General features: G+C 52.3%; 1 protein-coding gene across 1 annotated transcript; it reads left to right on the top strand.

Moving 5' to 3' along the window:
* The first annotated feature begins 7,010 nt into the window (after nt 1–7,010).
* On the top strand, nt 7,011–25,472 carry FAM83A (family with sequence similarity 83 member A). The gene is made up of 4 exons (XM_043880450.1): nt 7,011–7,931; nt 17,108–17,275; nt 18,197–18,321; nt 23,711–25,472. Exons 1-4 carry the CDS (start codon nt 7,452–7,454, stop codon nt 24,243–24,245), a joined length of 1,308 nt encoding a protein of 435 aa, XP_043736385.1. The 5' UTR covers nt 7,011–7,451; the 3' UTR covers nt 24,246–25,472.
* The last annotated feature ends 312 nt before the right edge of the window (nt 25,473–25,784 follow it).

Here is a 25,784-nt window from a genome sequence, read left to right as displayed (position 1 = left end):
CTGCCAATGCGGGAGACATAAGAGACATGGGTTTGATCCCTAGGTGAGGAAAATCCCCTGGAGGAGGAAATGGCAGCCCACTCCAGTATTCTTGCCTGGAGAATTCCATGGACAGAGGAGCCTGGTGGGTTACAGTCCAAAGGGTGGCAAAGAGTCGGACTCAACTGAATGACTGCACAAGAACAAGAGGCTGAGTGAGGAGAAGGGTTACTGGGGAAGGAAGGAGGCGGAGAGAAGGGACCGGTTTGGGGTGGAGGTGCTCTGGGAGGAGGCAGAGGTTTCCCAGGCCTGGCCCCTCCCCAGGTAGGGCTCCGCGACGTGGCAGGACTTGGCTGCGGGCCCACGGGTCTCATCTGCTTCTTCTGGCTGTGACAAGCCAGAAGCCAGGGTGCAGCTAGCTGGGCAAGTCCAGGGAGGCTGAGAGAGGCTGAGTGCAGGGCGGGAGGAGGAAGTTTTCCTCAGACACGCCCTGCAGGGAGCAGCCAGCTATCTCTGTCATCTGGTCCGGGCAGCAGAGGGCCATGGCCCTTCCAGCTCTGGCTTTGACTGGACGAGTGGACAGCTCTGTGTGAGTCAGCGGGTTGCTGGAAGCGTCTGAGAGTCGTTGCTCCAAGCCACGCTGACACAGCAGCCAGGAGGAGGAAGGCCTCACCCCTGACCGCTGGGTGTTCCCTGAGGGCCTCTGTTCTCTCCACGCTGAGGCCAGTGGCAGCAGTTTTCTCTGTGTCCTGCTTAACAGCTTCTGCAGATCCCACTGTCCAAGAGATAAAGACGCACGTCCTCTTGTCCCTTCCCCCATCCCTCCCACCCCACCCCGCGCAGGTCTGGCCGCTGGAGCTCAAGTCTTCCCGCCCCTCCTCCTGCCTCTGACCCCCAGCACACACTCCGTGTCTGTACTCCCAGGGCACCCATTCCCTCCCACCTCCCCCAGATAATTCCACCCACCTGTCGTGACCTCAGAAAGGTTTCCTGACCCCAGGCTAGGTCAGCCTCCCTCCTCTGTATTCACTTGTTCCCGTGACCTTAACATTCATCCCAGTTCAATGTCATGACTCTCCTTTGCTGTCTTTCCCACTGGACTGTAGGCAAGGCCATAGCCGAGGTCACACTCTAAGCTGTGCTGAGCCCAGAATGGGCCCTTGAGCATTTGATGATGACATAAAAGGCTTCTCACATTCTACTGTACTGGCTTCTCTTTCCTTGAGGTCAGACGCTGCAGTGGGTTCATTTCTCGATCTCCAAATTTTAGTCTGATCAAAGACCTAGTTCCTAGTTCCAAAGATGTGCAGGTTCTGATTTCAGTAACCGAGCAGGCCTTCCTATGACCTGGCTGGAAACGCATTCAGAGCCATCTCCCATGCTGCACATGCAGGGTGGGGAGGACAGCAAGGTCCCCTAGCCAGAGGAGAGGGTTACAGCATTCACCTCTCAGGGCCCTCCACTCCAGCATTCTGACAGGTGAGGTGTGGTTGTAGGTGTGGTGCCAGCAGCCCTGGGGCCACAAGGACCTAAGCCTACCCCTTCCAGGTTCAGCCCCGGAACAGGGTAGTGGTTTTGCCCACAGTTCCAACAGGGGTCATGGCAATGGCAGAGGTCATGGTGAGTGTCCTGGCACCCCCAGCTGTGTTGGGGTGCAGAGTCACGGGGCCACCTTCATCACAGTGCAAATGGGTATCATGAGTCTGACCCGAAGTAGTCAGGCATCCAGGGCCTAGGCTTCTTACACTTTAATCTTTTCAAATCATATCTCTAACATCTCTTCCTGCACCTGTATTTCAAACGTAGTGTTTGTGCCTGAAATTGCACAACCACATTGAGGCAAAATTGCAGTATCTGGCTCATAACTTAAAGCTTAGAGACTTCGACTAACTTAGCTGGCAATCTGATGGCCAAAGGGTGAAAGTCTGATTACAAGGGGGCATTTTCTGAGAGTGCAGCTTTTATTGCAGGACCCCAAGCAAGGAGCCCAGGCAGCTAGTGGTTGTAAGACCCAAACTCCCCGGTGACTTTCAGGAAAAGGTTTTAAAAGACAGAATAGGGGAGAGGGGTTGCAGGGTGTGTGATCAGCTCGTGGACATTTTTCTGATTGGTTGGTGGTAAGGTAATCTGGAGTCAACATCACCAACTTTCTGATTCTAGCTGGTCTGGGGTCTACGCGCATGTGGGTATCATAGAGTTAACTCTTCTACCTGATGGGGATTTCAGTATCTGCTAAACGGCTCCAAGGACATGGCTCATAATATTATCTGTAGCCCTTGAGGAGGCACTAGATTTCCTTGACTTTATTCAATGGCTAAACTATGATTTTGTCTTGCTTCACTGTTTTCCTTTGCCTTGCCCTTTATCACTTTTCAGGTTACATTTATTCTTTGGAACTTGAGGAAGGCCTAGGAAGCTACAGATTTTCTGTAAACAAGAGGCAGGTGGGGGACATGGGGAAGTCTGTTTCAGGGAGGCCACACAGGGTCCTGCTTGGTTACAGTTACACAACTATATGTTGTTTAGTCGCCAAGTTGTGTCTCACTCTTCTGCAACCCCAAGGACTGTAGTCCACCAGGCTTCTCTGTCCATGAGATTCTCTCAGCAAGAATACTGGAGTAGGTTGCCGTTTTCTTCTTCAGGGGATCTTCCCATTTCCTTTGACCAGGGATCGAACCCAGGTCTCCTGCGTTGGCAGGCAGATTCTTTACCACTGAGCCACCAGGAAAGTCCAAACCACTGTACCCATTCCTCAAAACTCATAAAGCTGTATAGTAACAAGGGTGCTTTTTATTGCATCTAAGGTATACCTTAATTTTTTAAAAAGCTTCTGCAAATTTATTAGCCAAAAAACAATGGGAGCTCTTGTGGTTCTTATGCATGTCAGAGTTCTCAGGCAAGGGATCAGGAACTCAAAAGTAGGAAATGTGAGGGGACAAAGAGCTTTGTAGCTGTGTTGTTGTTCAGCCTCTAACTTGTGTGTCCAACTCTTTGTGACCCCATGGACTGTGGGCCCTTAGGAATTAAGTCGTGGCTTTGCTGGGTACCAAGGATGGGAGACTGATAGGAGGTTGTAGGGAGGCTGATCCCGTGAAAGGCAGTGGTGGAAGGACCTAGAAAGGCGTGGGGTTTAGGGGAACTGTCTGGACACCCTGTCCCATTTCAGCTCCCACCCCAGGCCACAGAAGCAGCAGCTGCTCGAGCTCCTTGCCTGCCTGGGCTGAGCTGATTATATGCAGCATGGATTGATTGGTGTTGACAGGGAGCTATTTACCCGTCTAATTAATTATGCCAACTAATTTTCAACTTAATTGCACTTCTTGGGTCACTGGGTAATGAGACTGTACAAATTTCATGCTGGTGCAGGCCTTGATGGGGAGGTGGCAGGGGGAGGGTGGCAGCTGCCCCTCAAGTCAAACAGATACCCTGTCCCTCCAGGTTCCTGGGCCGCCCCACAGAAAGCTCTGGATTCCTACTTGAGTAGCTTCTGCCTGTGTAAGCTGGCCTTTGCCCCAGGAGCCCTGAGCCGTTTATTCACCCAACAAGCATTGGTTAAATGCCTGTTCTGTGACAGCCCCAAAGTGGGAGAGGTGCTGGGGTGCCAGGAAGCTAAGTCATGTCTTGCCAGTCCCCCACGCCCCTCCTCAAATTGCTCACAGTAGGAAGGAGGAGATTTTCATTTACACCCGCAGTTACCAGAATTCGGGTGCCGATAGAAATAAGGTCTCCGGAGACAAACCCAATCCGGGCTCTGCCGTTGGGCCCTTGAGGAATTTTCTTACCCTTCCTAAGAGGAAATGGCAACCCCCTCCAGTATCCTTGCCTGGAGAATCCCATGGACAGAGGAGCCTGGCAGGCTACTGTCCACAGAGTTGCAAAGAGTCGGACACGACTGAGTGACTAACAACCACCCAACGTCTCATTTTACAAACACATTGCAGGGCTGTGGCAGGATGCAGTATGTCATATAATATCAACAACATCCTAGAGAATAGACTGGCGCTGTCTTAGGCTGAAGAATGGAGCAGAAACTGGGCAAGGCTGGACCACTTATCACACATGCCTTCTCTCTTAGATCTCACACCCTTTGAGGTTCATCCCGTGAAAGAGGCAGAAGGCGCTGTGGTCACCACGGGGACCAGACAACCCGCCTGTGGCTCCTGGCTCTGCCACCTCCCAGTCAGATGACCTTGTTAGTCAGGTAACTTCTGTGCTTCAGTTTCCTTCATCCATGAAACAGAAATGGTCACAGCACTTACTCACAGGACTGCTGTGACGACTGAATGAGTTAACACATGCAGAGCACGTAGAATAGCACCTAGTACTTAGAATATGTTCCCTGAGTGTTCTGTGATTATATGGACAGAAAAGTCAAGTCCAGGGGCCCCTCTAAGTTACCTCCCCAGGTCGCATATGATCTTAGGCACAGTCTGAACCCAGCTGGGCCTGATTCCAAAGGCATGGAAGCTTTTTGCCTTTGCACCACTCAAGGAATTAAGCGTCATGGGAAGATGAAGCAGTGTACCTATCATTAGTACAAGCCTGACTGAGGCAAGTTCTAGAAGCACCCTGTCAGCTCAGAGAAGCAGTTAAGAACTGTCAGCAAAGGCTCCCTCCCATGGATGGGACTCAGGAAGACCTTGAACGCTGAGAAGGATTTAAATCAACCATGATGGTGGAAGCAAGGACTTCCCGCTGAGGGGGTGGGCTGAGCAAAGACAGGGGACTGGATCTCCCACATGGGTGAGGGCCCTAGACCAGGGTTCCTTAGCCTTAGCACTATTTTTTTTTTAAGACTTTTTTTCAGGTGGATCATTTTTAAAGTCTTTATTGAATTTGTTACAGTACTGCTTCGGTTTTATGTTTTGTTTTTCTGGCCATGAGGCAGGTGGGATCTTAGCGCCCAGACCAGGGATCGAACCCATGCCCCCTGCATTGGAAGGCAAAGTCTTAATCACAGGACCGGCAGGGAAGTCCCTGCCCTTTTCCCTTACACACTTTCTGGAACTGAAAAGAAGGTTTGGATGGTTCTGAGTGGAAAAGGGCATGGGAAGGGGAGGGAGGGTGAAGCTTGGCAGAAAGCACATGGGCTTTGGAGGGACCGTGCCAGGCACTCACCAGCTGGGCAGGTTACTCCACTCCTCTGAACTGTGCCTTTCATGTTTGTGAAGGGAGGCCTGATCCTCTGAGTGTCCCTCAGCACAGAGGGCCAGGGTGCGGGGAGGACTCGATGACAGCCAAGTGAAGGATGTCCACACACATCTCAGACCTGCAGGGCCTCCCATGCTAGGTGCGGGGCTCAGTACTCAAGGGGCCAGGTAACTGAGAGCTTCTGAGCCTCGCAGGGAATCAGTTCAAATCCCGCGGATTATCATCCCCTCACCGGACTGGGGACCGGACTCAGTGACACAGACTGGAGAACAGGCTGAGGACCAGAGGAGACAGAGAGGGGAGGCTCGAGGAGAACGTGGGCGAGAGGTGAAATCCACCTGCACGAGCAGGGTCTGGGGGAAGGGAGAGGGTGTGGAGGCCAGCTGTTCTCATGTGTGTGATAAATCAATTCAGTCGTGTCTGACTCTGTGACCCCATGGACAGTAGCCCGCCAGGCTCCTTTGTCCATGAGGATTCTCCAGGCAAGAATACTGCAGCAGGTTTCCATGCCCTCCTCCAGGGCATCTTCCCAACCTGGGGATCAAACCTCGTCTCCTACTTTCCTAGCACTGGCAGGAGGGTTCTTTGTCAGTAGCACCACCTGCGAAGCTCAGGTGTTCCCACAGATGTTCATAAACCCCAGATGTCCACGACAGTGACCTGCTCCTTAACACACCTGCAGCAGCTCCCCTCCCCTTTCTGTCTCACTCCTCTGCCCCCCATAAGTGCCCCTTGGGATCACTTGTACTGGAATCCTAGCCTCAGAGTCTGTTTCTGAAAGACCCCATTCAAAGACAGTCATGTAAACAGATTTTTTGGCAGGAAAGAGCTCCCTGCAGGAGGTACCCCTTTGTCTTGTCACTAACCTTAAAGAGACACCCCCACGCTCTACTCATCTTCTGGCCCTAGCACACCTTTCAGATCTTTTGATCACAGAATACCTTGCCTAATCTGTTGGGTCTTTCCATAGATCAAAGAAGTAGAAATTAAATAAGAATAAGTAATTAACAGATGATCAGATTTCTTCCCTAACCTCCCCTTCAGTCATCTCATGAACAAGCTGTGTGAACAAGATTGCATCTTAAGAACGATCACAAGAGGTCAACAAGCCTGCATGCAGTGGGGGACAGTGATGAACCTGAGTCCTTATCTCAGACAGTAACTGAGACTACATCCCTTTTTCTCCTTAAAAATCTCATGGCTGAGCAGAATCTCAGGAGGTGGTTTTACAGGGACCCTGCATCCACCATCTCCCCAAATTACCAGAATTCTGATTAAAGGCAGCTTTTCCTTTTTACCAACGTTTGTCTCTATCTGGAGAACTGATTTTTGAGTGTCGAGCAGCGAGACCTGATTTGGTAACACCAGGACTCTAGGTTTTGCAATCCATTGACATGGAATTGATGATTCCCTGATCTGGAAAGAAAATGTGGCTTCCCCCTTAGGGGTTCATCTACTTAAAACACACCTGTGGCCACCTGCCCCTCCAGCACTGAGAACAACCAATCCCATCGGTCCGTGGCTCTGACATGACTGAAGATTCTCAAGACAGTATTCCAAGCAGACACTTCCAACAGCCTACTGCTGGCCCCAGGACTGGTACCTCTCAGGCAGTTCTGCTCAAGCACCACCATGGCAAACACAAGAAGGAAAGAGAGATGGGAGAGAAGGCTTTTCCAGGGGATGGGGAGGTCTGGGAACTTGGGGAGTCACCGAGAGAAAGGAGGAACACCAGGCAGACAGTTCTGCCTGGCAAGCATCCAGTTTCCCTTCTCACACAGGGACCGGATGGACGCAGGATCACAGGAACTTGGCAGGAAAACTGTTGTCTTTGAACTAATCGACATCTGTACTGAAGAGCTCAGGAGGGTTCCCAAGGCACCAGGGTGACGCCGGAGCTGGGAGAGCCTGCTGGCTTTGTAAGTGGGGCCTGAGGAGCTCGGGGAGAATTGCACAACAAGCTGGAAAGCTGGCTCACCGTGACTGCTGGGAGGAGAGGAAGTCTCCCAGGGCTGAGTGTGCCCAGGCATGAAGGAGCCGGCCCTCCTGGCCGGCGGGCAGGGCGGGCGTTGCTCAGAGATAAGCCAACCCCTGGCGGTGGGTGATGAGCCCTGTGAGGCATTGCTCCGGACAGCAGTAAACCACCTCCTCGGAGCAGCTACCTGGCAGCAGGCTGCACAGCAGTGCCAGGAACGGGTGCTTTCCAGAGGTGCCAGGAGTCCCGCTCCTCTTGGGCAGGGTGGCCCTGACATCAGGAAGGGTTCAGGAGCCAGCCGCTCCCCACCTCCCCGCCCCCCACCACAACTCAGGATCAGGGCAGCATGAGCCGGGCAAGACATGTGGGCAAGATCCAGAAACGCCTGGAAGATGTCAAGAGCCAGTGGGTCCGGCCAGCCAGGGCTGACTTCAGCGACAACGAGAGCGCCCGGCTGGCCACAGACGCCCTCTTGGATGGGGGTCCCGAGGCTTACTGGCAGGCGCTCAGCCAGGAAGGCGAGGTGGACTTCCTGTCCTCCGTGGAGGCCCAGTACATCCAGGCCCAGGCCAAGGAGCCCCCCTGTGCCCCGGAGCCCCCAGGGGCGGCCGAGGCAGGCTCCAAGGGGCTCGACTCCTGCTCCCTGCAATCAGGTACCTACTTCCCCGTGGCCTCAGAGGGCAGCGAGTCGGCCCTGCTGCACACCTGGGCCTCCGCCGAGAAGCCCTACCTGAAGGAGAAGTCCAGCGCCACCGTGTACTTCCAGACAGACAAGCACAGCAACATCAGGGACCTCATCCGCCGCTGTATCACCCGGACCAGCCAGGTAGCGATGGCGGAGCCCGCGCCTCCTTGGCCACAGGGGTGGGAGTGGGAGTGGGGGGTTGGAGGAAAGGAGAAAGGGGTGCCTCCTGCTCTAAGACATGCAGTCCAGATGACTGGAGCGTAGGGTGGAACCAGGGATGTTTCTCTCTGCCTGGCCCTAGATCACTGACTTCCAAATTCCCCCTTGTCACCATCTGGGTTTCCTGGCCACGCATCACTGGAACTCCTACAATAGCTTCCCTTCTGACCCTCCTCTCCCATCTCGATCCCCGACCACCTAGTCTCCAAGCTGCTCTAAACACTTTTTACATTTTGGCCATGCCACATGACCTGTGGAATCTTAGTTCCCCGACCAGGGCTTGAACCTGTGCTGCCTGTGGTGGAAGCACAGTCTTAACCATTGGACAGCCAGGGAAGTCCCTGTAGACAATTTTTCTATACTTCAAACTGAACTTGTCCCCTTTACTGCTTGGAGCCTTTAGAGGCTCCCACTTCCCCCACTGGGAAGAGCTGACTCCGCAACGCAGCTCACAACCCCTCCAGTTCCTCTCCCCGTTCTGCCACTCAATCCTGGGTGACCTGGAGATTTTCAAACCCACCAGGCTCTGTCTTGAGGCCTCTGCACATACTGTTCCTTCTGCCTGGAGCCCCCTCACCTTCCTGGCATCTCCTCTAACACCTACTCCTTCTCAAGACCAAAGGGGACTGAAGCCCCCTTCTCAGGCAGACTTTCCTGAGTTCCCCAGGCTAGGCGAGGAGCCTCGCGTCTGTGCTTCTGAATGAAGGGGCTGCTCCACTGGGACGCAAACCTGTCCTGTTTCCTCTGGGACTCGTCTGGACCTGTCAGTCCACAAATTCAGCACAGTGCTTGAATCCAGCCGGTGGTCGGCAGAGGACAGAGGAAGCAGCAGAAAAGATTTCTCCCTCTCCAGAGCGTTTACCTTTTTATAGGTGACTTTAAGTTTTTTATTTTTTTATTTTTTTTTATTTTTTGACCACATGGCATGTGGGATCTTAGTTCCCTGACCAGGGATCAAACCTACATCCCTTGCAATGAAAGTGCAGAGTCTTAACCACTGAACCACCAGGGAAGTCCCTATAGGTGACTTTAGAGGAAGAAAAATCCTTCAAGACCAGAGCTTAGCTGGCAGAATTTAAGGCACGGAGACTGGCACTTGGTCAGGAGTTCCCCTGTTGCTCCTGGAGCTGTGGATCCACAGGGGCTGCCCCCTGTTGGCCCAGGAATGAGGGAGGGGGTCGTTCTACCCATGTGCACAAAGTGACTACTCAGCAGAGGGGTATGGGTGCCCCCTCTCCTCCCAAAACTGCAGAGGGGCAGGGGTGAGAATGGCCTCCCAGGAGAAGACATTGTTATCTGTAAAGGGTCTCCCTGTCTCACCACTCAAATTATTTATTTTACATGTATGTGTGTGCGTGTTAGTCCCTCAGTCGTGTCCAGTTCTTTGTGACCCCATGGACTATAACCCACCAGGCTCCTCTGTCCATGGGGATTCTCCAGGCAAGAATACTGGAATGGGTAGCCATTTCCTTCTCCAGGGGATCTTCCCAACCTGGGGATCAACCCTGGGTCTCCTGCATCACAGGCAGATTCTTTACCATCTGAGCCACCAAAGCATTAATTCTGTTATATTTAAAAGAACTCGAAAAAGAACAAATTGATATTTAAGCTCCTTTTCTGCTAAGATCCTACTCTCATGATGGACTCCCCTCCCAAGTCCAATACTGTGTGAAATCCTTTTTTTTTTTTTTTTAAATCTTTATGTATTTGGCTGCACCATGTCTTAGTTGTAGCACATGGGATCTTTGATCTTAGTTGCAGCACATGGGATCTTTGATCGTAGTTGCAGCATGTGGGATCTAGTTCCCCAACCAGCGAACGAAACTGAGGCCTCTGCACTGGGAGTGCAGAGCCTTAGCCACTGGACCAAGGTCCCTGTGTGAAATCTTATGGCTCCAGAAGAAGCCACCAGCATTGGGGAAGCTGTGCTTAAAAGAAGAGAGGGAGTAGAATTCTGAAGAACAAAATAGAAGGTAACAAGTTGTGGAGCATCAACTTTGACGTTGCTGGGCTACTTCAGAGCAATATTTCACGTTTTGCTGATGTTTTGCCGATGGGCTCAGGCAGGCAGTCAGGAGCGCCCGCACTGCCTGGGGTGAGCCGCACGACCCAGGGCAAGTCCCTGGGCCTCCCCAGGCCCCAGATTCCACACTGGACTAGGGTCCTTTCCAGCTCCCAGGGCCTGTTCCTAAGAAGACCTCTGGCCTCTCTGTGCTGAAGTTCAGAGCTCTCCCGAGGGGCAGGGACCAGGGGTGGTGGCGAAATTCTCAACCACAGCTGCAGCTTAAAGGGGGAGTGAGGCTCCTGGAAAGCAGCCAGGTGAGGGCTTGTGAAACGCTGTTCCCCCACCACCCCCCCACCCTGCCAAATCCTTCTCCTCCCCCAACCCCACCCAGGGAGGCTTCTCTCTCTTCACCTCTGTGAACTGGAGGCTTGCAGCTGTCCTTTGCTCTGTCCACACAGCATGTTACAAATTTAGGACAACATTTAAAAATCAGAAGATTCCACTCAACAGTAAGAATTCCCAGCTCCTCTTAGCAAGTCAGAAGACTGGCTCTGTGGGTGCTGAGTTGAGGCCACCCCTTGGGTGGGTCACCTTCACCGCCCTCTTCACCAGTCCCTCTCGTCCCAGGCCCTGACGTTGTTCTCGTTGTTGTTTAGTTGCTCAGTCGTGTCTGACTCTTTGTGACCCCACGGACTGCAGCACACCAGGCTCCTCTGTCCTCCACGATCTCCCAGACTTTGCTCAAAAGCATGTCCCATGGACAGAGGAGCCTGACAGGCCATACAGACCACGGGGTTGCAAAAGAGTCAGACACAACTTAGCAACTAAACTACAACAAAGTCAAGGAAGGCCCTGATGACCTTCACCCATTTTGTTAGCTGTCAGGCTCCGGCAGGCAGTTTGTGACATCACACACACACACACACACACACACACACACACACACACACACACACACACACACACACACACACACACACACACACACACACACACACACACACACACACACACACACACACACACACACACACACACACACACACACACACACACACACACACACACACACACACACACACACACACACACACACACACACACACACACACGGCTCTGGAGTGACCACTGACCTGTTCCCACAGGGATGCCAGGGAGGCTGGATCCCCAGTCACAAGCGGTCCATGGGAAGCAGCGCCCACACAGAGGAGGAGGGTGGGGACAGGTTTGTGTTCCCCCTGTCCTACGGCTTCAGCCCCCCCAGAAGAGAACAGAGAGGGATGAACAGAGCCAGCCTGCGGGGTGTTTCCCAGAGCAGTTTACATTCCCTCTGGAGCAGGAGTTCTCCCTGTTTCCCGTTCTGCTTTCATCCCTCTATTCCATGAAGTCTACATGGGCCAGGCCCTGCACCCAACAAGAGGCATCCCTCCTCCCAGCCACCTGCCCTTAGGGCAGTGGAGGGGACACTGGGCTTGAACAACCCTCTGTGCCTGGGAGCAGAGGGGAGCATGACTAAGGCAGGCTTCACAGAAGAGGTGACCTGTGAGTTGAGTCTCAGAGGCTGAGTAAGAGTTTGCTGAGCAGAGAAGGGAGGGAAAGGAACTCCAGGCCTAGGGCGGGTCGAGGGCAGAGGTCAAGAGGAGGGAGAGGGCTGGATGCCCTGGAGGCAGGGAGACCTGGAAAGGACTATCAGGAAGGAAGAGGGCTTTACTTGTAGTTCCCTAGAAGCAGGAGAAGGCGATGGCACCCCACTCCAGTACTCTTGCCTGGAAAATCCCATGGACGGAGGAGCCTGATAGGCTGCAGTCCATGGGGTCGCTAGGAGTCGGACACGACTGAGCGACTTCACTTTCACTTTTACACATTGGAGAAGGAAATGGCAACCCACTCCAGTGTTCTTGCCTTGAGAATCCCAGGGACGGGGGAGCCTGGTGGGCTGCCGTCTATGGGGTCGCACAGGGTCGGACACGACTGAAGTGACTTAGCAGCAGAAGAAGGAGGCACCGCACACCACTCAGGGCCACGTGGGGAGCACCAGGGTCTGGGCAGGGGGGCAGCGGCGGAGGAGCCAGGGAATGCATGGGCATAAGTCTTTACTGTGGTTTTGCAGGGAAGGCAGGGCGGGCGAGGTAAATTGTTGAGAATTGGTTCGTTTGAATAATTCCACAGGTGGTCCCTGGTTGTCCTGTATTTGGCACTGGGGTGATTTAGGGTGGGAAGGGAAATATTGTCAGGATGCTGGAGAGTTAGATAACGAAGGCTTGGGACATGGGTCTGGATTGCTTTTAGTGTCTCAGAGGCTGCTCCTAGGCAAGGTGTTTGCCATCTCTAATAATAAACTAACCCTGGGATGTCAAAGTACCACAAAATACAGAAAACAAAAAACATGAATAAGCCATCCTCCAAGTGTGGTCCAGGATCCCCAAAGGTTCCAAGACCCCTCCAGTGGGTCTGTGGAGTACTGCCCTTTCTAACCACTCATTTGTGTGAGGTTGGACTATCTTTATACGTTTCCCCGCAAACAACACATCACAGCAGATTGTACAGGAGCCATATGAGAACCAGCTGTCTCCTGTTAAGCCAGACACCACGGCGATTTGCAAAACTGAAAAATAATGCCATTCTGTTCACTCCATTGTGCTGCTGTTGCTTTGAAAGTATAGTTATTTTTGCCTTAAAATTGTTACTCATGTTAGCATGTGATGAGTTTAATCTTGCTTTAAGTAACAAATATTAGTTGTTTTAAAATAATGTTTAATAAACATTAAACATTTTCTCAGTTTGTTTTTAATATGACAAATATCAATAGTTATAATCCACATAAACAAAGCTGTTTGGAAGCCTTAGTAATTTTTAAGAGTGTAAAGGGGTCCTGAGGCCAAAGTGTTGGAGACCCTGAACAGACAAGCCCCCAGCCCTGCCGGATTCCTCTTCCTCTCCCTTTCCTTGCAGAAAGAAAACTCCACCCAGATCCCTGGGGAGGTGGTGGGGGAGAGGGGCAATGCAGAGAAGCAAGGGGCAGCTATAAGCCGGTTCCAAAGAAGCTCCATGCCCCACCCCTAGGTGTCAAGGACCACCTTTCCAGGCCGAGCCCCTGCCCTGAGAGCAGCTGAACAGAGAACAAGGACCAGGGATGGGACCCAGCAGGAAACCTGCCCCCACCCCACCACGCACCCAGGAAGCTGAGCGTGCCCCCCGCCCCACACCTAGTAACCAGGACTCCAGGGCCTTGAGCACCACCAGGGTCCCCATGGCGAGCTCTCTGGTTGTTCCTCTGACAGGGGCCACTGAGGGAGGGGCAGACCTGGGAGAGAGGGGTCCAGCCCCCCAGGCCTGCGGAGGTCACGGGCAACAGGGCGCCTCCACTGGCATCAGAGCCCAGTCTCACCAGGATGGGGTGGGGTGGCCTCCAAAGGCCAGTGGAAGTGCTTCTTGCCCACCCCTCGCCCCCACCATCCTCCTGGGATCTGCGATTGGCCGGTCTCCCTTCGCACGGGGGTTCCCTAGAGTAAGTCCCTCTTCCGCTCTGGGTGCTGGGGCTCAGCGCTGGTGTATTGTCACTGCTGCAGAAGGGCGTGGAGGGCAAGAAGCACGAGGCACAGCAGAGGTGACACCAGCGGGGGGCACGTGATTGGAGCGGATGGGCCTCTCGCAGCTGCCTTTCTAAGGGGTCTTGGCCCCTCACCCTGTGGTCAGCAGATGGGGGATGGTGAGGGTCCACCTGGGCCCTGTCTGCCCACATTCTCTTTGAGCTCTGCTCTCTGGGGTCCCCCAACCCTCCCAGGCTTGACTCTCCTTCCCTACCCATCCCTAACCCACAAGCAGGGAAGGGACAGACTGCACCTGATGTAAACAGAGATGAGTCCTTCTCTTAGCCCACAGTAGACTGGCTGGGAGGGTGGCTCTGGGTTGGGATCTAGGGCATCTCCAGCCTTGCAGCCCCGAGGCTTTTGGCAAGTTACTTAACATCTCTGCACCCCTGTTCTTCACCAGGGAAGCCAGGGTCATGGTGTTGTGAAGGTCACGGGAAACAAACGTACGGCTGAGAGTAGGTGCTCAGGAAATCGTTGCTGCGGTTATTACACATCAACCAAAAGCAAACACAAAAAGGGAGCATCAGGGACTCCAGGACTCCACGCTTCCACTGCAGGGGGCACGGGTCCAATCCCTGGTCAGGGAACTAAGATCCCGCCTGCCGCGAGGCATAAATAAATAAAGAGTGAAAATTATGTTTTGTTTTTTAAGGGAGCATCAGCACCTATGAGAGAAAGAGGGAAGAGTAGCGATCAAACGACAAAGTGGGGCGTGGGGTGGTGAGTGCCTCCAGCAACTGGGCCCACTGGGACCCAGATCGCCTCTCCCCTCCCGCCTCCTGCCTTCCCCACGGCAGCGGGATTTCCAGCCCATGAGAAACTCACATCTGCCTGGCTGGTAGTGGAGGGTCCTCAGCCACGATTCGAGGTCTACGCAGGATGAATGCTGCTTGTAGGCACTGCCCCAGCAGACCCGCAGCCCCTGACTGGGTCCCTCCATCTCTCTGAGGCTCCAGATTTCCAGAGCTGTCCTGCCAGGCTGTGCTCCCAGGCCGACTTCCTTCCTTAGCACGGGAAGTACCTCCTTCTCCTTCTCAGCCAGCCCCATGCCTCCATGCTGGTCCATCTGATTGGCCCTCAGAAGATTCCCAGGTGGTATAGTGGTGAAGAACCCACCTGCCAATGCAAAAGATGTAAGAGATGCAGGTTCGACCCCTGGGTCAGTAAGATCCCCTGGAGAAGGAATTGGAAACCATTCCAATATTCTTGCCTGGAGAATCCCATGGACAGAAGAGCCTGGTGGGCCACAGTCCACAGGGTCTCAAAGAGTCAGACATGACTGAAGCAACTTAGCACACATGCACAGAACGTCCAGGATGATCTCAGCTTGAGAGTCTTAATTGCATCTGCAAAGACTTTTTTTTCCAAATGAGGTCCCAGCCATGGTTTTGGCAGTTAAAATGTAGACACACCTTTTGGGATTTCATCATTCAGCTCACCAGGCCCTGTGAGGGGGGACTCTTACACAGGGAATGGAAGAAGCTGCATGCCTGTGTGCTGGTCACCTCTTTGCCAGGCCATCGCCTGTAGCCCGCCAGGCTCCTCTGTCCATGGGGATTCTCCAGGCAAGAATACTGGAGTGGGTTGCCATGCCCTCCTCCGGGAGATCTTACTGACCCAGGGATTGAACCTGAGTCTCGTGTCTCCTGCACTGGCAGGCAGGTTGTTTAACTAATGTCACCTGGGGAGCCCCTGGAAGAGGTTATTGACCTTGAATTAATCCAGCTGGGAGACAGTGCCAACAGGAGGCAAACAAAATGAACCTGGATACTCATAAGCCTGTCCTTTCAAGCATCCCTTACATTAGGATGCTGGGCTTTTTGTAAACCCAACAAAAAACACTTCTCTGTCCATTAGTCACCCACTTACCAGCCTGGCTCTGGGAAACAGGGACTCACTGGGACACAGCTGGGAGGATTTACTGACCTCCTAAGGGGAGAGAATTGTCTCTTTTGCCAATACTTTGGAGGAGGAGGCATTTGTTTTTCAGGAGAGAGGTCCTCAGAGTTATTGGTGCCATAAGCTTTAATGTGTACATGTACTTAACTGTTTGCTTCTCTGGCGGCTCAGACGGTAGAGAATCTGCCCAGGGACACCCCGGTTCGATCCCTGGCTTGGGAGGATCCCCTGGAGGATGGCATGGCAACCCACTCCAGTATTCTTGCCTGGAGAATCCCATGGACAGAGGAACCTGGTGGGCTACCATCCATGGGGTCACAAAGAGTCGGATATGACTGAGCTACTAACACACACACATGTACTTAACTGTGTGTTAATAGAGCCATAGTTCTAAACATCTCTAGTGACCTATAACCCAGGGTGAACAATTTCTCAGCGGTCCCCTCCACTGTCCAGACACCCAGAGCAACTGAGCAGCAAGTCAGCTCCATGTAGGTGCCAGCCAACTCCTTCACCTCTCTCTGTGACACTCTTCTTGTTCTTGCTACTTCCAGGTGTTTATGGTCCGAAAAAAATGTATTGTAATTATTAGAAAAGTGGCAGAACATTATTATTACAGGTGACATTGAAGAAAAAAATCACCATAGTCCCCCAGCCAAATACGACTGCCATTTTGGTTTTGCACTTGTCTACGTATATACCGCCTTCCCTCCCTGGCAACCGTAGTAGACATGCTAGCATTCTGTCCTTTGTTTTCCTTTTTCACTTAGTTAATTGTTAATACATATTTGGTGAGCATTATACTAAACAGCAAGTTTTGCTTAAACATTTCACTATTCCTTATAGTCTCTATGTAACCATTATAAATGATCATTTTAATGGCTGCTGAATAATCTACTTGTCAATGCTTGGCTGGGGAACTAAGATCTCATAAGCCTTGCGGTGTGGTCAAAAATAAGATAAAATGAGCTTGGGGTGCTGTTGGCACAAGGTGGATGAATGGGTGCCTGGCAGGAACACGTACTTCTCTTCCCATGACTGGATATCTAGACCCCTCACCCCCCGAGTTTCTGCTCTGCCGGACGCAGTACCTGCTGGTCGAGCACGACTCCCTTCTCCACCCACTGGGGCAGCTCAGTATCCAGTCTAGTTTATACTTCCTGGGGTCTCCACAAGGGTCTGGTTTGAGACTTAAAATCATTTGAAAGCCAGTGGCCATAGAGTGCCTTCGAGCTCCAAACAGCTGAGAACCCGTAACTGTAAATCTGTCCCTCTCCTGTGATTCTGCCCCAGCACCTCGCCTGGTCTCATCTCCGCCTCTCTGCCTCCTCTTTTTGATTTTCTCTCCTTTCTCCTCTGCACTTTCCACTCCAGCAGTGGGAAGAGAGGCCAGAGGATATGAGGAGGGGCTGGAGATGAGGGGTAGGGCCCCGCCGCAGCTCTGCGTGAGTCCATAGTCCTGCCCTGTCATCCCCCACCTCCTCCAGCGCAGCACTCACGGGACCAGCTCTCCCAGGCCTGCGGGGACTGAGGAGTTAGGCTGAAACCAGCTAGCACCTGGCCCTGACCTTCTGGTGTCCGACCCCTCTGTCCTGGCCCAGGTCCTGGCCATCCTGATGGACGTGTTCACGGATGTGGAGATCTTCTGTGACATCCTAGAGGCGGCCAACAAGCGCGGGGTGTTCGTCTGTGTGCTCCTGGACCAGGGAGGCGTGAAGCTCTTCCAGGAGATGTGTGACAAAGCCCAGATCTCTGACACTCACCTCAAGGTAGGGCCCCGTGATGGTGTGAAAGGTACTTTGTGTGAGGATAGGATAAGTTATGCTGTGGTAACACATGCCCCCATCTCACTATAGTAAACATTTACTTCTTGCTCAAAGTCCAGGTCAGATGGCCCTTCCTCGCAGTGTGAAAGTGAGGCCCAGTCGTGTCCTACTCTGTGACCCCATGGACTATACAGTCCATGGAATTCTCCAGGCCAGAACACTGGAGTGGGTAGCCTTTTCCTTCTCCAGGGGGTCTTCCCAACCCAGGGTTCAAACCCAGGTCTCCTGCCTTGCGGGCAGATTCTTTACCACCTGAATCACAAAGGAAGCCCAGGAATACTAGAGTGGATAGCCTATCCCTTCTCCAGTGGATCTTCCTGACCCAGGAGTTGAACTGGGGTCTCTTGCTTTGCAGGCAGATTCTTTACCAACTGAGCTATCAGGGAAGCCCTACTAATGAAGGGTACCATAAACCCATGATGGGATCGCTTTCCCCATCAGAAGCAGCTGAACTCACACCCCTGGACTTGGATTCAGAGGACCTCAACCCTGTCCTGCCCAAAAGCTGTGCAGCTGCGCCATAAGGGACACACAGCCCCCGAGACACAGTGACGGGGGAGAGAGGGCGGGAGGATTCCGAGGGCTGTGCTTAGGGCCTGAACTGGAAGAGCATCCTATCACCCCTGTTTTCTGCTTTGTTTGAATTCTGCCATCTCCCCTTTCTTTTCTTCTTCATTACTCAAATAATGTCAGGATATGGAAGAAAATTTAGAAGATTCAGCCAAGGAGAGCATAAAAATGGCCCATAATCCCACCAACTAGCGATAACCCATTTGCTCTTGCTGAGCAAACTTCCAGACATTTTCTAGACAGGTGTGTGTCCATAAATACACAGTAAGGACACCTCGACTTCCCTTCCAACAGAACATCTCCATCCGGAGCGTGGAAGGAGAGGTGTACTGTGCCAAGTCAGGCAGGAAGTTCTCCGGCCAAATCCGGGAGAAGTTCATCATCTCGGACTGGAGATACGTCCTGTGCGGATCGTACAGGTGAGCACTGGGTTCCACCTCCTGTTGGGGCTTCGAGGAGGCCAAGGCTGAGCTTGGTGCAAAGCAGCCCCAACTGCTCAGGCCCACGCCCCAACCAGCAGCTCCCGGGGAAACTGGGGACTCATCACCTACATGAGGCTGGAGACAGAACCTGCCTGGGAGAAACAGGGAAATCTGGGTCCTTCCTGGGAGGAATTCCAGGTAGGGAGACACTTCCAAGTGCCTTGGTTTCCCTTTGCATTGCAATAGGACGTTTCCTCATTTCCTTTCTCAGAGTTCTCAGGTGTGATTCTAAAGCCGTGCAATTTGCTTTGTTGCTTTTGGGGGCCGGCCCTATTTTACTTTCAAAATGTTTCATTATTTTAATATAGACAGTGTATAGAGATATTAATTCATATGCCAGATAATGCATCCATTTAAAGTGTGACCAGCTTCAGGGACAAGGGGGAGGTCAGAAAGTCCTTCCTGCACCTGCTTCTCAAATTCCTTTGGCCTAAAGTATGTCCATCTTCTGTCACAGTGGCATCCGTAGATGTGGTGAGGGCATATCCACGGCCCCCTCCACCACTAAGCAGTTACCTCCCCTGTCCCCATCTCGGAGGAACTGGTAGTACGACTGGCAAGTGCCTTGAAAGTGAAAGTAAAAGTCACTCGTTGTGTCCAACTCTTTGCAGCCCCGTGGACTGTAGCCTGCCAGGCTTCTCTGTCCATGGAATTCTCCAGGCCAGAATACTGGAATGGGTTGCCGTTCCCTTCTCCAGACGATCTTCCTAACCCAGGTCTTCCGCATTGCAGGCTGATTGTTTACCACCTGAACCACCAGGGAAGCCCTTATTTAGCTATTAAAAAGATTCCCTTATGTTTAAAAAGGACAGAGAAAGAAATTCTGAAAGAGAAGATGAAGGAGAGGGGAGGCCTTCTCTTATTTTCCACAAGGACAATCAGGCCTCTCTGTGTTCATGTGTATCTGCCCTTAGAGCTCACCATTCAAGGGCAGCTTTGACCTTGGAAAAGGCAGAAGGAAGCAGAACCACTTTATTGAGCCAGGTCCTGGGCCAGGTTCCATCAGACCTTTAGTAGGGATTTAATCTTTGTCACACGTAGAGGGAGGCATCATTCTTCTGACTGACAGATGGGGGGACTAAGGCACATAGAGGTTGGGTGATTGGGCCAGGGTCACCAGCTTCCTTGACCAGGATCTCAGGCTGGGCTTGATATGGGGGGCACCAGGGCTTCCCAGGTAGCTCAGCTGGTAAAGAATCCACCTGCAATGTGAACCAGGAGATCCCGGTTCAATTCCTGGGTCAGGAAGATCTGCTGGAGAAGGGAATGGCTACCCACTCTGGCATTCTTGCCTGGAGAGTTCCATGGACAGAGGAGTCTGGAGAGCTACAGTCCTTGGAGCTTCAAAGAGTGGGACATGACTGAGCAACTTTCACTTTCAGGAGGAGGGTGGCAGTGGGCTTAAGGACACACCAGGCCATTCATTCCTGAGAACTGTAGGGAACCCAGCTCCCAGTGAAACCGGGAGAAAAATTCTCCATGTGAAAAATTGGATTCTACTTCACACATACACACACATGCGTGCTCACACACACAATCACCTCCCAATAGATTAAAAGAAGTTAAATGTCAAAAACAACTTTAATACTTTTAGTAAAATATAGAGATGGATGTCTTTTAGACCTTAGGATAAGCATTAGGTGTCTTAACATAGATACTCCTCTGTGTTAAACAGAACACAAAAAAGCACTGACTAAAAAAGATTGCTAAATCTGACTATGCTACAGTTAAGAACTTTGGTTCACTGAAAGACAGCTTAAAGTAAGTGAAATGTCAGATTACAAACTGGGAACAGGTTTTCATGACGCCCTGACAAGATTAGCGTTGAGAATCACAGTGAACTCCCACAAACCACACGTGAAAAACAGCACAATGGAAGTGTGGGCGAGAGGTGAGAGCAGGCGTTTCATGCAGGAGGAAACGCCTGAAAAGATGTTCAGCATCATCAGTGATCAGGAAAATGCAAATCAAGGCTAGAATGAGTTACCATTTTATACCTATTAATCAAAAAAAAAAAAAGACTGACCATACAAATAGTGGACTTACAAATTTCTACATCGCCGATGGGTTTTCAAATCAGCACAGCGACTTTGCAAAGAGGCATTTCCTCTAAAGCTGAATATTCACCTGGTTTTACCCAGCAATTCCACTCCTAGATAGAAAATCTGTGAGACATCAGAAGGCAAGTGTAAGTACTGGTGCGAGAGGGTGCTCCTCCCTTGGTCAACAGGAAAACCATCGAAGCAGCTCAGATGCCTATCAGTGAGAGAATGGATGATAGCGCCCCCAGTGGAATATCACACAACAAAGACAAGTGAAGTACAGCAATAAGAAATAACATGAATAACCAGCAATATTTAAGAGAAAAAAAACCCCCAAAGATGACATATATGTTAAAAACAAGTAAAATAAAAATATTTACCATTGTTCCTCATCATCTGTAGAGGACTGGTTCTAACATCCCCACAGATACCAAAATTCTAGGATACCCAAGTGTCTCATATCAGATGGTATCCGATTTGCATATAACTTACACACATTCTCCTGCATACTTCATGTCTTGATTACTTAAAATACCCAATACAGTGTAAACTGTATGTAAATAGTTGCCAACTGGCAAATTCAAGTCTTGGTTTCTGAAACTTTCTGGAAGACTTTTTTTTCTGAATATTTTTCATCCTTGAGTATATGGAAGGCTGACAGTACTTCTGAGAATATATAATACTTTTTCTTATTATAGCAAAAGGAAAGTATGGGAACTATGACACAGGATTCTGGGTGATGATTTCTTCTATTTTGGGGAAACTGGAAAAACGTGTTCCTGGAAGGGACCATGTGGTTAAATGCAGGTCATTGTCAAGATGCTAGCTTTTTATTTTGGGTGGTAGGTTCATAGATGCTTGTTGTTCAGTTGCTAAGTTGTGTCTGGCTCTTTGTGACCCTGTGGACTGCAGCAGGCTTCCCTGTTCATAGGCTTCCATGTTCCCCTGTTCATAGGTGCTTAGGTTATTTAAAATAACCAAGTAAAGCTATGTAAGTGTAAACATGCCATTAATAGATCTTTGGCATGAGTCTTGAGCCAAAGATTATGATCAAATCAATTCTATGCACTTGTGAAAGTGAAAGTCACTCAGTCGTGTCCAACTCGTTGCAAGTCCATGGGCTATATAGTCCATGGAATTCTCCAGGCCAGAATACTGGAATGAGTAGCCTTTCCCTTCTCCAGGGGATCTTCCCCACCCAGGGATTGAACCCAGGTCTCCCAGATTGCAGGTGGATTCTTTACCAGCTGAGCCACCAGGGAAGCCCCAGAATACTGGAGTGGGTGGCCTATCCCTTCTCCAGGAGATCTTCCCGACCCAGGAATTGAACTGAGGTCTCCTGCATTGCAGGCAGATTTTTTACCAACTGAGCTATCAGGAAAGCCCCTATGTACTTAAGGGTCAGAAAAGAAAAACCCAATAAAAATAAAATTCTTACCATGGGTGGTGATAAAAAGTGTGAAAGCTAGAGCACAGGGTGAATGACTTTCGGGGTGTGAGGGCGGAGCACCCTCACACAGTGCGTGTGGAGAGGAGGCAGCACTCAGGTGCTGTAAGGACATGGGCGCTGGGTGGGGGCATAGGGCACACAGGGTGTGTGGGGCCTGAAAAGTTGCCTGGGCACCTTTGGACCTTCTTTGTTAGAGAAAGCACGCAGTTGCTTGGTCTAATCTAGCCTGATTCCAAAAAACACAGGGCGATTTCTTTTTTTTTTTTTTTTTGGCCGCTCTGTGCAGCTTGCAGGATCCTAATTCCCAGACCAGGGATTGAACCCCGCAGTAGAAGCGCAGTCTTAACCACTGGCCCTCCAGGGAAGCTCCACAATTGACTTCCTAGTGTAGCCAAGAGTGCTGCTGTCCAAGTGTGCTGCCTCCCTGTCAGCTGGCTGCCAGAGCCAGCATTAGCTTCCCGCCTCTCTGGGTTGTGTGGGTGGCTCCTGGGCGGGAGGTGAGGTTTGGACAAAGCCTTATTGTTCTTCCCAGGATTTCCCCAGCCTCGCATGGGCCCCGCCTGCCTCACAGAGCAGGGGACTCCAGAAGCTGGACCTGCCTTTTGGCGGAAAGACAAGTTGGGGCCTGGAGGCTGAGACCCTTGGTCCCAGCCTGAGACCCTTCTGTCCCGCACAGTGACCCTGTCTCCCTCTGACCATTCTGTATCCACTGCTCCAGACCTGGGCCTGCATTATTGATTCTCTTGATAGTTAGACTGTCAAGACTAACCTGACAGTCTTTTGTGCTATCACTTGTCTCTTTAGGGGTGAGTGGGGTGATGAAGAGAGTTTTCAATCAGAGATAGAAATAAATTTGTTTAAATTAGGGAATCATAAAAGTAACACATAAATGCCTTAAGCGTTTTGTTTTCAATAAAATGTGTAAATGAGGGGGAAGTTCAGGGCCTCTGCTTGAGGGTGTCCTCCGGCAGTGTCCAGGCAAACCTTCCATGTAGCATCTCTCCTCCTGTCCTCACCCCAACCCCCACAGTATTCTCCTTCCCATCCCCCAAAAGCATAGGACTCTCCCTCCCCCTCCCACCCCTTCCAGTCCATTTGCCTGAAAACCTGGCTACACCCTTTCGAGTTTCATGAGCCCACAGCCCTGCCATCCAAGGAGCAGTCCAGACCCTCATTTGTTTGGGAGAGGCAGATGTCGTGCATGTCACAGGTGGGGCTGCTGCGGCCCCAGAGGCTGGTGACCCCCAGCAGCACAGTGGGGGGACACTGGTGTTCGGCCAGCACGCGGCCCCTCTGTGCCTCCGTGGGGACTTCTGAGGGACTCTCATCTGAGCACCAGGAGACCCAAGGCTAGGATTCCCTCTGCATCTTAATTACTTCCGTGCAAACATTCACTGGGGCTTCCCAGGTGGCACTACTGGTAAAGAATCCACCTGCCAATGTGGGAGATGCAGGTTTGATTGCTGGGTCGGGAAGATCCCCTGGAGGAGAGCATGGGAACCCACTCCAGTGTTCTTACCTGGAGAATTCCATGGACAGAGGAACCTGGCAGGCTACAGCCCATAGGGTTGCGAAGAGTCAGACATGACTGAAATGACTTCACACACATGCGCGCAGGCACACACACACACACACACACACACACACACACACACTCGCTGTCTCTGAGCTTCAGCTTGGGTATACATGGGAAGGGTCACTGGGGGTTCAGTCAGGGTGGGAGGAGCCAGTGTGGAGGCGTGATGGGCACACCTGCCGTCCTCCTGGTCCTCCTCCGGAGCAGGGTGCCCGCGGCCTCCCCGTCGCCCCCTCACTCTCCCTCCTTTCCCTCCAGCTTCACCTGGCTCTGTGGGCACGTGCACCGGAACATCCTCTCCAAGTTCACGGGCCAGCCAGTGGAGCTGTTCGATGAGGAGTTCCGCCACCTCTACGCCTCCTCCAAGCCCGTCATGGGCCTCAGGTCGCCCAGGCTGGCCACACCCCCGCAGCCCGGAGCAGCCCCCGGGCCCCCGTCCGGCCGCCTCAGTGACAGCAGCAGCTCCGCCAGTGACTGCACGTCCTCCAACCCCTTCAACAGCCCGTCGGCCGGCAGCAACCCTCAGACCCGGAGTCTGTCCACGTCCTCGGGGCCCGGCATCCCCCTGGCCCCAAACCCACTGCTTGCCTCCAGGTTCCAGCCCCACCACAGCCCTTGGGGGGCCCTGACCCCACAGGCCCACTTCTCCCCGAGGCCCCATGACAGCCCGCCCGCCCTCTACAGCAACCTCAACGCCTACAGGCCCACGCGGCTGCAGCTTGAGGTCCTGGGCCTGGTGCCCAGGGTGGCCCACACCTGGAGGCCCTTTCTACAGGCCTCCCCACATTTCTGAAGAGTCCCTTCTGCCAGCTGACTTCCCTGGCGACAAGGCTGGGCATTCCTGGATATTTCTGGCTCAAGGACCCCACTTCAATACTGAGTGGCTTTGAACATGCTTCCCTTTGAACTAAAGGAACTTGGACAAAACGATTGCCCGTGTTTGAATGTTCCCAGGCCTGAAATGATTTGCTTCCTGAACCCCTGGTATGGCCCAGGCAGCAATTCCAGAAGGTTCCAGGGAGGTGGTGGGCAGAAAGCTAGAGGACAAAATCATGAAAATAGAGCATCTTTCTTCCAAAGAGCCGCTAGGGCTTTAATATCGACATTTCCCAAACCTGTAAAGAGACAAGGGGCTGGGGCAACCCAAGTTTTACATATGGGTAAACTGAGGCACTGAGGCAGAGGGTGGGTGTGACCAAGGTCCTCCTGTGTCCCAGTGCCCAGGAGTGGCCCACTCCCCAGGGATTCAGGAGGGAGAGATTCAGGAGACAGTCTGGGGACATACTGGATGTTTTTGGGAGGGGATGGGAATGTCTCCTCCCTGGAAGAACCTAATACTAGAGAGTCCCTGGGGCGGTGAGTTAGGGACGGGGCCCAGAACCTGCCACTGGAAATTATGTGAGGTTGGTTCAAAGTGTGGCCACCTGGGGTGGGGCAAACCGAGGCATCTAGGGGATGGAGCTGGACAAGGCCCTGTGGCAGCTCAGCTCTTTGCTTTGAAGAGCCTTGGGCTGACCTGGAGGTTCCTGGAGTCTGCGCTGGATCCCGAGGGGCTTGAGTTGTCAGATCTGAGGAAGACCCTGCAGCCGTGGTTCAGGCAGCCTTGAGCAAGCAGGGAGGACTCCACATTGACCTTGCAGCCACCAGGTGCATCAGCTACCTCCAGTTCCAGCACCTCCACCTGGCTTGCTGACATCCTGAAGCAGGAATGCCGCACCTTCACCAGCCCCATCTCTCTTTCATTCTGAGAGTCATAGCACATCCGGTTTGTTTCTGGGGTGGTAATAGATCCTGAGGGCACAGGCCTGCTTGGGTAGAAACAAGAACACAGGATATTTAGGGAGCACAGAGGAGGCCCAGCCAGCCCGGTTTGGGGGGTTGGGGGTCAGGGGACACTTCCCAGACACATGACAGTTAACCTAAGACTTAAGGAACAAGGCTGTTATGGCTGAGAGGAGGGGTGTGATGAGCTGTTTTGGTCCAGGAGAAGCAGATGTAGAAGCCCCGCAAGCATCTTCCAGTTTCCATGCCCCCACTACCACCAGTTCATCTCAGCAAATGCCTTCCTGCTGCCCTTCTCTGGCTCAGAGGCCGGGATGGGGCGGGAAACGTGTGGCATGGGGAGGGGGGCACAGTCCTTCCTCCTGGTGGCCTCCTGAGTCGCGTTCTGCAGGGGGCATCTCGCTGCAGCCCAGCCCTGTTTATATTTGTCCAACACTCTTGACAGGCTTCCCTGGTGGCTCAGACGGTAAAGAATCTGCCTGCTTATGCAGGAGACGTAGGTTCAGTTCATGGTTCAGGAAGCATCCCCGGAGGAGGAAATGGCAACCCA

This window comes from Cervus elaphus, chromosome 21 (genome assembly GCF_910594005.1).
Source record: "Cervus elaphus chromosome 21, mCerEla1.1, whole genome shotgun sequence".
In the NCBI taxonomy this organism is placed as follows: domain Eukaryota; kingdom Metazoa; phylum Chordata; class Mammalia; order Artiodactyla; family Cervidae; genus Cervus; species Cervus elaphus.
The sequence above is the reverse complement of the archived record's forward strand: the minus strand, read 5'-3'. Positions and strand labels throughout refer to the sequence as shown.

Bases quoted from the DNA above. Each gene is read 5' to 3' on its own strand.
- FAM83A (XM_043880450.1), top strand. From the start codon at position 7,452: ATGAGCCGGGCAAGACATGTGGGCAAGATCCAGAAACGCCTGGAAGAT. The intron at 7,932-17,107 runs GTAGCGATGGCG...GTCCTGGCCCAG, and splicing joins GTATCACCCGGACCAGCCAG to GTCCTGGCCATCCTGATGGA. The intron at 18,322-23,710 runs GTGAGCACTGGG...CTTTCCCTCCAG, and splicing joins GTCCTGTGCGGATCGTACAG to CTTCACCTGGCTCTGTGGGC.